Source organism: Glandiceps talaboti, chromosome 1 (genome assembly GCF_964340395.1).
Source record: "Glandiceps talaboti chromosome 1, keGlaTala1.1, whole genome shotgun sequence".
Classification (NCBI taxonomy): domain Eukaryota; kingdom Metazoa; phylum Hemichordata; class Enteropneusta; family Spengelidae; genus Glandiceps; species Glandiceps talaboti.
The window spans coordinates 8,510,642-8,522,404 of record NC_135549.1 but is presented as its reverse complement, the minus strand read 5'-3'; the positions used below and the strand labels follow the sequence as shown (position 1 = coordinate 8,522,404).

At 37.2% G+C, this 11,763-nt stretch overlaps 1 protein-coding gene across 1 annotated transcript in view; it reads left to right on the top strand.

The window, feature by feature from the left end:
• Positions 1–2,036: 2,036 nt before the first annotated feature.
• The window catches only part of LOC144442412 (protocadherin Fat 4-like), a 41,445-nt gene continuing 31,718 nt past the window's right edge, over positions 2,037–11,763 (top strand). Inside the window, exons 1-2 of the mRNA XM_078131794.1 lie at positions 2,037–2,100; positions 6,734–6,915. Coding sequence (XP_077987920.1) covers positions 2,037–2,100; positions 6,734–6,915 — 246 coding nt within the window. The remainder of the gene's footprint in view (positions 2,101–6,733; positions 6,916–11,763) is intronic.

The window sequence follows — 11,763 nt, the reverse complement described above, 5'->3', positions numbered from 1 at the left end:
TGTTGATGTCATACCCTTTTACTAGTGATGTCACCCCAGGCTGTTTACTGCTGATGTAAGAACTTATTGTTGATGTCATACCCTTTTACTACTGATGTCATAACTTTACTGCTGATGTTATTCTCGTTTGACTAATGATGCCATTTCCTTCGACTTCAGGCTTTGTGTTTTCCGGATACATTCAGATTAAAAAAAAAAATTATAGAACAGTAACAATTTTGTTTTCAACACTTTGGAACAGTTACTGTATTTTATTTCCATAATGGGTGAAATGTCAAATTAAGTTTCTTGAAATGCACATCTACGCATCATATGATTGTTTACTTAGTTAAGCAACATCCTTGGTTTTATGGCGCACATAGGAAGGGAACTTGAAATAAAGCCGGTATGTATTGTTATATAAATTGAAATAAAGCCGAGTTTGTATGTATTGTTATATACTTTGCATTCCAAAATGTAATAATCGTTATCCAGAGCTTTCATCTCTACCAAAGATATTTAGTACGTCTGCCCATCTTCAAAAAAGAAGAATCATGAGAAAGTTGAGTTATAAATAATATATGCTGTTTATTTTATCTTAGAATACTTACATACATAATATTGCAAGCAACAAATTAAACGACAATAGTTTAATGCCATTTTGAAGTGATTTCCTGTCAGGATGTGCACTTTATAATTTTGAAACGTTGCAGTATTTTCCATACAGCTATAACCATACAGCAAACAACTATCTATGTCTATATAATTATATATAGCTGACAGGTCTACCTCTCTGCCTGCCTGCCCGCCTGCTTGCCTGTCTGTCTGTCTGTCTGTCTGTCTGTCTGTCTGTCTGTCTGTCTGCCTGCCTGCCTGCCTGCCTGCCTGCCTGTCTGTCTGTCTGTCTGTCTTTGTCTTTCTGTCTGTCTCTTGCTCTTGCCCATGACTATGTGGTGTGCGCCCCCTAATAATAGCTTCCAAAATCCCCTTGTTTTGTTAAATCATGTCTTGTTTGTGACGAAAGGTCTTGTCACTCTAACATCAAGTTTGTCACTGAAGTCGATCGAACACCTGTCTTTGAACAAATTATTACCGAAATGTCTTGTTGATGTGTTTTCGTTTGCAGGACCCTGGTTTATTTGATTTCACTATCAAACAAAGGTTATAAGAGCCTATATTACAAGAATACTCACAGAGCATTGGAATTAGGAATTATTGTCAACGTAGAAATTGCTTAGTGTGTACGTATACACACAAATGAAATTATTGTGTTTAGTCAAAAATACATCAAACACATACACGGGATAGATTAATGTATATTCTCATCACTCGTCTTGACTCGTGACATTTGGTATAATTTCTATGTTTATTTCACGAATTACTCATAAAACGTTTAAAACTGTACACCTTTAAATCAACTCGATTCTGTCGTCTAGCTGCTGATATAATAAACCCTACTTGTAATCCAAATCTGACGCCGCTATACACCTTTGTTATTAACAGATTTGTAAAGCAGTACCGATCACAAAAGAACAGAGGACAATGTGTCCGCACCTTTCTTGTCAATGCAAACAATGGGAGACATAGATTAATGACCGTTCGGGGATCCATGGAAATCGAAATCACCTTTAAGCGTCGGGGGTGTAACTCCTATTCCACTGTGTTTGATAATATATTGATAATGGGTTGAGCAAAGTACTAGAATGAACTCACTTTACAGTGCATATTAGTGTCTAAGCCCCTTTTGCAACATTCCTATCTGTACTGAGAGTACCCCCCTAATCATACGCAAAATGATGGAACGCCCTTTTCACATGCACGTATCGTATTGTGTCAAGCCTTGGTATAGCCGCATTAAAATACAACGAGCATATAATCACAAAGACGTCACCACAAACCTTGAAAGTATTGAAAACGCAATAAGTTCCAACTTTTGTGTTCATCAGCAGTAACATCCTGACAGGAAAGTTCAGTGTACAGCAAGAAGTTTAACTTTTAGACAGTCCGTGACATTCTGAGTGTTGATCGTTTGGATCGAATATGATTTAAGATTCAAGATGCCAATCAAGGAGATGATGTTTTTAGTATTGTGTGTGATTCTATTATTTGGAGAGGCTTTAGGTGAGTAAAATATCAGAGATGTTCATAGTTTTGGCAACCGTATAAGTATCAATAGCTATTCCATTTGAATATAACTTACAACAACATTTCGCCGTATTTCGTCAACTTATTGCAAACGCTACTTTTACACAGCCGCTTTGAATCGCAAACTTTATGGATGACAACATCGCATTGAAAGCGTTGTGAAGAAGTGGCATGGTGAATTGGCGGTAAACTTTAGTTAGGGTTGCAAATTAAATGTTCATTTTCCGGTGCATTTTGTCCTTGGTATTATGAAATCAAGCTACGCAACTGAGAGAGAAATATTTGTAAAGATAGATGGAGAGGTTGAGAGATATATAGCTACAGACACAGAGTAAAATTTAACGAAACATCGTGTGTCCGGAAAAACAAACACGTCATTTATTTGAAACCAATGTAAATGATCTGAAAGACAAATCCACCAATTTCGACAGGTACATCATTTTTACACCATAAATCACGTTTCCCACACAATGAACCCAGTAGAGCTAGACTGTTTCTAGAGTGTGACTCTGGAAAGGGAAGCCAGAAACCAAGACATCGACATTTAAGTTACCGTCACCAAACTAGGCATTGATTTACCGTCTCTGTGTATATAGAATTTTATCTAACTAACTGACCACAGTTTTTATGTTTAACATGAATACTAAAACAATACAAGTATATCGCCCATAGTAGTTTGTTTATCAATAAAAGTTATATTCAGTTTGTTGATAAATTGTTAACGGTTGTGATCAGTTTACTAGAGCTACACTGAGATGTTGTACCCGTTGCCTTGAGGCCGACATGTTGCGGACTGTAATTTTAATAGAACTGTTCTTTATTCTTCTAATTGTCGAAAGGCGTTATTATAGTGTAGCCCAGGTATAGCTTAATATACCTGTATGTACAATGTATGTGTGCCGATAATGCAAGATCCGTCCGGTAAAAGTCGAAACTGTAAACACACACGGTACTGACTAAGCAAATGTGACATTTGTTATCGTCATGGCGGGAAACTGCCGACGCATTGACAAGTAAGGGAACGGGAAGAATTTACGGCGGGTGGGTACTGAAATATTAGGGGTGCGATGGGATGACCTTGAAAATTTTGATGGTCTGTGTGTGTGTGAAAATTTTGCTCTTGATTTGTGACTGTTTGGACCAAAGTAAACCCATGAGCCATCTTTCACCTTGTACATTTGCAAAATATCTTGCTGCTCTGCAACATTAGTATACCTGATAGTGATATAGCCAACGTAATGATGCTGTCTTTTCACCTACACAAGATCAAAGAGAAAACGCTGCTGGTTTAGTATCTCAAAGTATAGGTTAGAGATGAACATGATAATCCTTCTTGCAAAGCCCACATATATTTATAAAGAAGTTTATTATAGACTGTAGCGTCGAGTGTCAATGTAATTTTATGTAATTGTGTATTGTTGTACCAGTGACACAATTGCATTTCTCAAGTGTGTGGGGATGAGGTGGGCATACCATATACATTTATACTTATGTATAGTCTTCATTCGGCACGGGAGGGGGCTACGAAAATTCTTGGGTTCAGTTGGAGGTGTAATATTTTAAGATTGTTGGGAAGGGGTGCGACATTTTCTTTGACCAAAATATTTTCTCATCAGGTCCCCCTGCTATTAATTCGGCTCGTTTCCTGAGATTTGTTTTGTAAATGTCACAATGCGAAACATACATACAGTATGGTGAGTTTGGTTTGAGCTTAGTTTAACGTTTGTACCAGACGTTTCTTGCGACGTTACCGGTACCTAGGACACATTATCGACGACGCATCATTACATTTAATTATATTGCATACTATGTACGGAGCCACGCAGAGGTCTTTATTGACATGACACAAAATTCCGGCTACATAATCCTGAATAAAGAATCGATCCTCAAAGCACAAGTGTTTATGAGATCCCCCATAGCAGAAATCTCAGACAGCCACCACAGTTTAGTTGGTTGTCTTAGAATTAATCGAGGATATGACTGCATTTCATATCTATTCATTAGTAAATACAACACAAACGTCGTTATTGTTTGTCGATTTCGCAATTTCCACCATGAACCAAGACTAGTATATTGTCGAAGTTGGTCTCAATTTTACTCTCGCTGGCGACACATCACACATAAAAAAATCGCCTCGAGTCTGTGAAATTCCAATATATGTAGCTCACGGAATATCATATAATTATGTGTCCTGATATCTTCGAATAGAAACATATCACTTCCACCAGAAATAAAATGTGCTCTTCAACTTGATTTCTGTCAACTGTATTCACAGTTAGAGAGAGAAATGGGAAATAAATTTCTAAATACACGGGCACTCGTTTGTTACGTGATAGAATCAGATATGTATATGGATGGAGCTTGGTTTGTGGACTTCCTAGGGAGTAGATCTAGAGCAGGGTTTTTTAACACTCTATGCCTTTGCTTTCAGAAGTAATACATAGCGTTTAGAGTTTACGTAAAGCACAGATAAGCTGTGCATTCTTATTGTTGCATAAAGTACTCGATCTGAGGATAATAAGCATTCGTTCTGTTTTCTAAATTAGAATATTGAGTATTGTTATGTTACAGAATGTGCATCCCGTGTCAGATAGGAAAACATGTTGGAATGCCTTGTCAGGAAGACACAGCATTGAAATTATCTGTGAATAAAAGTGAACGCGAAGTTGCAATTTTACTGATCAAGACGTTGTACTTTGGTTTTTAATGTATGAATGAACATATCGATTTGTGTCGTTGTAAAGTGTTAACGTTCAGAACATGTACGAAGAGCGAGCGAGCGAGCGAGCGAGAGAGAGAGAGAGAGAGAGAGAGAGAGAGAGAGAGAGAGAGAGAGAGAGAGAGAGAGAGAGAGAGAGAGGGTGTGTGTGTGTGTGTGTCAATTAAATGACTAAATAAAAGTTATGACTAAATCATATATCGCATTACATAAAGGTTATCACTATATCACTATGGGTAAATAAGTACTAAAGTGCTGAAAAAGGGATGAAAATCAATTGATTGAATCATACACCAGGTGCACATTAATGTCAAACCAGGAATTATTTATTTTAATGATGTCATTCTCAGCAAAACGCTACCTTAGCAAAACCACGCAAGTCTCACTAATACACCCATGCTCAGACGAAAGAAAGCGCAAGATCATCACATAAAAGTGCTAGCTTGTCGATAGAAATCTTTTAAACTTTAAACAAGTGCAGGAGCTTTTGATCGTACTAACGGCACTGCGTATGAAAAGACGACTGAATGTTGCCTTTGTGTATTCATCTTAACACCCTTCCAAAGAGATGACACTCTTGTTTCGTAGACAAAAGACACGGGAGATAATGGTACGACACCACACACTACACCAAGTCATGTCATAAAGGATGACAAGTGAACTTTGATCTGTATACCTTGTTGTTATGCTCCCCTCCAAACATTTCACTTTTTACTGAACATTCACGCCTCTGTCCCACGTTTACAACATATCGCTAAACAACAGGTTACTAAGGTCAACCATTTTAATTTGATGGGCTACAACTACATGTATGCAAGCACATGAATGTTATCACGCTAATAAAAACTCGGCACTTTGTTGAATTCTTATACGATGTTTTTGTCATCACAATGGTCGTTGCTGTGACACGAGGATCAACTTTCTGAAGAAATCATAACAGAATTTCTAAAATTGCCTTGATACCTCTTCGGGCAAGATGGATTCTGCAAACAATATACTGTATGTACTATAACCTGATACGCACATTAACAAAGGCGATGAAGTACAAGTCATGGTGATTGTGGGAAGAAAAAAATTAGATCTCAATCACAAAACTTGTCTCGGGGCTAAAGTAATGCGTGAAATGGTTTCTGTATTGAACTATTATTCCTATGGCGATATTTTGCTATGTTCAGCTTGGAAAATATTCAAGTGACCCAAGGGGCCTTGTTACTTCGAGTTAAAAGACGAGAGTGACACAATCCTTAGATCACGATATTTTGCTACCTGAATAACACAAACATTGAGGAAAAATATAATTATACGTCCGCCAGCATTATTTAGGAAAATCGGGGAAAATAATGTCGAGTTTTGACGTCTTGACAAACTAACACGCTTGTCATCAATGCTTATTTAGCACTTGGGTGCTTACAACAGTTCTGTGCACGGTCTTAACTTAATATTTGCGTGTTCTATGAAGTGAAACGTGTTTTTAAACAAATCACGTCTAAGTATATGTGTTAATCTGAGTCAATAAAATAGACATTCTTGGAGACAAATATTTACAGTTCGAGGGGTTATTTCCTAATTTTGTACTGATTTTTTTTTTGAAATTTCAACTGTAACATACGCCTTTAGTGACTCTGAAGTTTTGATGATATCGTTCTCAGTCTAGGCAAATGTACTATTCCATAAAATGGTAAATCAGTCACACATTGATCACGTGGTTACTGAAATTTAGACAGTTTCACTCCATGATTCTAGCAACAGTATTTCGCAAAGTCATATAAAATATGCCATCAGCAACGAGAGAAATCAGTTTTACTGGTAGGAAAAGTTCGGTTTGATTGACAGTAGATTGAACAGTGGTATTGTGCCATTCATGTATTGCAATTCATATTCTGTCTTCAGGCACTACCTGTATCTTGACCTACCCATCCACAACTTTTTCTGTCCGAGAAAAATTGCCTCCAAACATACCAATTGCAGTAGGGTCATCCTTTACACCAAATTTGCCAACATGCGAAGCTAGAGTTGTATCTGCAAGTCCTGGTCCAGTGGATGCTTTCTATGCCAAGGAGGATGATGCATCGGTAAGAGGTCTTGCTTTACATTCGTTTTGTTATTGGTGATGCATAAATGGTACTCTGTACATGTGTACTATAACAATCAAAATACAAACAATGTGACAAAATTTCAACTGTATACCGTGTATATGGAAGTTTCATAATTTTTTAAAATTGAAACCTTGGAATCTCGATGATACACGCAATTGCTGAGATTGAACTTCAGTCTGTTTTAACACGTAATCACCCGGTAAATCCTAGGACGCAAGAACACATGAAGGATGCAGACGACAGCGATAAAAAAATCATTCAGGGCCGCCTAGAGTCGCGCTGTGCATACATCACTATTGTAGACGTATTAGTTTTATATCTTGACCAATTAGATCTATTAATTTGCACCATCATATAATATAATATAATATAATCGATTTTATAACACCTCGTTACCATATCGTCTAAAGTGATTGGTTAAGACCATGGATCATCGTGGTATGGACTATTGGCCAGCTGCATTCGGAAGTCTTATCGGGGATTTGCTTTCACTATAATAGCAAAACGAATATGTGCCTGAGAATGTGATGTGTTATAAAACACTTATTACCTCAGGGTCTTTTTCGGACTCTAGTAGACGTCACATTACCCATCGTGCTAAATATGTAGCAGCTATGAATATGTATATGTAATATATATATAATAGTTGTTATCATAATATACATCATGGTAATTAACGTCTACTAGTGCCCTCATAGCCAGGTAATATGTGTATAAAAAGTGTGCAGCTGGTGAGACGTCAACAAAGCTGGTAAACATAGAATCTTAGCTGTTGGAATAATATCCATGTAGAAACATTTCATGATGAAACAAACCTAAGAACAGAAACCTACGAATTAAAAAAAAAATGTGCACCTCAAATGACGTTTGCAGTGTAACTTACAATTGTTGATATTAAGCCAAGTTGCCATTCTTAAGACAATGTTTTACATATGATTCTATCAACAGCTTTACACAGGTACTAACGAACTTAACTATGAACAGAGCACACTAGTAGAAAAAATAGTACAGTTTACGACACTTTCCGTACTATAGTTCAGATTGAGTTCAATTCTGTACTTTTATGCTGATGAGGTGGACGTTTCTGTACTTTCCCATTAGCGCCTGTCTAATCGGATTATACTCGATCTGAAAAATAGTTCAGATTGCGAGTCGGAAGTGATTTGAATACATTTGCATTTAGTTCAGAATATATTCATGAGTTCACCCCCATAACCGGGCAGTAAACAAATGAATATTCAAATCTATCTCGCCTGCATGTGATTCAAGGCGTGTACACTAATTGTTTGACCCACAGAAAACTAACAGTAACACTATTTAGTTAGTTAGTTGTCTGTGTTTGACCACATGAAGGCGGAGGGGGAGGGTGCAAAAGAAAAGGGTTACACACATGTACAGTGTATGATATGATGAGAGCTACATTTAATGTACATGTACATACGAACTGACATGTATACGTACATGTACAACTACGCTAGCATGTAAACGTTAGCAAAAACTCTTACTACTACCTCAGACCACTAAAATACTAGAGTGGTCTGAGCTACTACTACTTGCAAAAAGTATTTACAAGCATTTCCATGTAGGTCAATGAAATATCACCTATGTGGGTTATACTTCAATAGTCGGTCAAACAGCGTAAAGGTCTACATTCTACAATGACAGACATGATTGTTCAACTCGGTGCGATCTAAGATGAATTCACGGTGTATATTTGGTTACGTCGCCTTTGAATTGATGATGACGACTCGTCCGACCTAGACTGTTCTGGTCCAGTTTCAAGTGAAAGTCAGAATTATCACGGTGCCATTGATTATACTAACTGTGATGAAACTCGCCCACTCTAGTCTCTATGACTTCATTAGCCCCAAAATGCAAGAACTTAATAAAGGTATTGTAAATCGAAGTTCATGCATGCTCTGACTGTCGCCTGTTTTTTGTTTTCTTACATTTTATACAATTTTGAATTGTTAGCTTTGTATTTCCTGCATTAATGTTGAAAACTGGTCTTTTTACTGTGCGTCTTCAATGCGCAGGTAAAATAGTGTGTTAATCTAGCATCGTGAGTACGCGCTCGCTTATGGTTTCGCATACCTTGGACTGCCTGTCATTCAGTATTGTTTTAGCCTATTTATTTCTAAAGAAAAATGGTCTGTAAAGGGACTGCTTTAGTTGTCACAGTGCCTTTGTGGATTTATAAATCGATTTATGACAAGTGAGTCTACCTATTTTTTTTCCGACCCACTCAGTCAAGGAGTGCGATACACCAATCACCGTGTATTTAGCTTTGTATACAGTGTATGGATAATAGCAAGTTTCGGGACTGAAAAATCATAAATTGTTTGTTAGACTTATTTTTTATTCAATGTAATCTGGGTTGATTGGGAATTTTCAGATATCAGGATTTAAACCTCGGATTTCAACTCAGAAAGGCTATATTTTTTGCCTCAGTCTGAATTATATTAGTAGAACTCTCACCAACGTTCCCAATGTGAAGTGATCTGAAAGTTGGTGAGAGGTCCTCACGTTGGATTGCAGCACTGCATGTTCTTGCCGAGAAGATAAAGAGGTGTAGTAATTATGGTTTAAAACTGACTTTTACAAACGCCAGTCGTGTAGGGTCTATGATTTTTTATGTTGTGGATGAATGCGGCACTTTGATCTGAACCTCAGACCACTATAATAGGAACAGACTAGAATCGCTTTTTGTTTTAGGTGTAAATGGGGCTCTAAACCCATCTTCTCTGTCGTGCATGGTTACCCTTCAAACCTGCTTCAAGCCGAACGTTGTGCAAAACGATACTTCGTGTCTTTACGGGTTTTTTTTGCAATTGTGTTTTAGTGGCCTGAGTCTGAACAAGTGTTCATACAGTACAGCAAAGTCCCACCAACAAAATCCATAGCAATAGATGCAGGAAAACCTCAGTATGGGCGACGGTGAAATCATGGTGTTAATTCTAAAACTTTTGAAAGCAAGAACATATGTTTGTGCAACTTTTGTATTAAAAGCATACCATTCCAATTCAAGGACAACGATTTTGTTCAGAAATGGTGGTAGGACTATAATCCTTCCTACCTCCTTCCTTCCTACCTCCATAGTTCAAAACCGCTGATCGTAACTGCATGGTACAGCGCATCTACATTTATTTCTGAGTTCCGGAGGGCATTATTTGATAAGTACCCCATTCGTCCCTGTATTAGATCTTGTATAGTCATAACATTACAAAGATATGTGATTGTTGTGATCATTTCATTTGCTCATTATGTATTCAAGTGTAGTCAAATTTTCTTAGGTGTATGAGCAACTTTACTTCACCAATAAATTCTACTTTCTCACGAGTATTGTAAAATAACATGGCTATAATATGATACTACACAGCACGTTTTAGACGTATTTGCATATCAATGTCATCTTCAAATTTTCTTGAAGAATTCTTCATCCAGATACTCTAACATACCTGCACACCAAATGTCAGCCCATTCAATCGATTAGTTTTGCGGCTGTCATTCATTTTTACTTTGAATTCTTTTATTTACAAAACAAATGACAGTTTTTGACCCCAAAAATGACCAAAAACAGAAAATTGAAAATATCTTGCTGTCATAAACAAATATGAATAGACTTCTCGATAAAATTCCATTTACTCATTGGGAACATCGAACGTACAATGTCAAAAAGTCGCACTGGCGCAAAGTATCATGGGAAAACTTTCTTTGGCACACCTCACTTAGGAAATATAGCCGCAACAAAAAAGTTAATACTGGGATCATGTCTTTTTAAATTTAGCCTTTACCTTATAGAATAGAAGTATCAAAAGTGTATGCACTAACAAGTATCTGTGGTTTGTGCAAACATGCCAAATCGCTGATGATTGTTAAACAACAAAACTTTGCATACCATTGTCATTAATAATTCTACGTTTTACTTCTGAATCAGTTCTAAACACTTACGATTGAAATGATCGTCAACGATACGCTGATTTGTAGTTGAGGGTAATTAAAAATATTTTACAATGACGATTTCGACCATTAGCCGATGGAGGTGACCCCAACCAAACCTGTCACAAGATGTAAACTTGCACACTTTTTGTGTGTCAATATGTCTGTTCTGGTCAGTCTGTTTTGGGAATTTATGGTACACTCACTGTCGCAGTTTTCAGCCAGGGTCACGTTATTCGACGATTACTATTTGGATAAACACTGCAAAAAAGTAACACCCGTCATTGTTGCTTAGACATTTTCCTAGGGTCTTTTTCAACATGATTTATAGTAAGAAGTAACTTTGTTGATGGTGTAGTCACTGAATTTATAACCCTACATCGATGACTTAGTAATTGAACACGCAAATGAATTATCATGAACACTGATCTACAACCGATCCGACCCTGGGATTCGATCACAATTCATGGCGTCGCTTGCCAGTCTATGTCTATGTCTTGGTCACGCAAACGTGAACACTCTGATATCTGAAACACTTCTTTGCTCCAGATACGCACCTTTTTTTCATGGAAAATGTCATATAGTTTGAAGTAAGCTGGGAGAAAATATTAATGAGATATTTGTAGATTTAAATAAGAGTGAAATGATAGTCAAGTGATTTTGAACCATCTCCGTGTATTTTGCTTTAGCGAAAACACTGACAACTACTAGTATGTGATCGCCCGGTCGTCAAATTGCAAAGAACAATGAAGAACAGCTGAACACCTTCCTGTGGTCATCTGTTCCTTTCCGTACCGACTCTCAATTGTTTTGCTGCGTTTACTTGTATATCTTTAATAACAATAGTTTTTTAACTAACACCAATGTTCTTCCACTTTCTTTGCT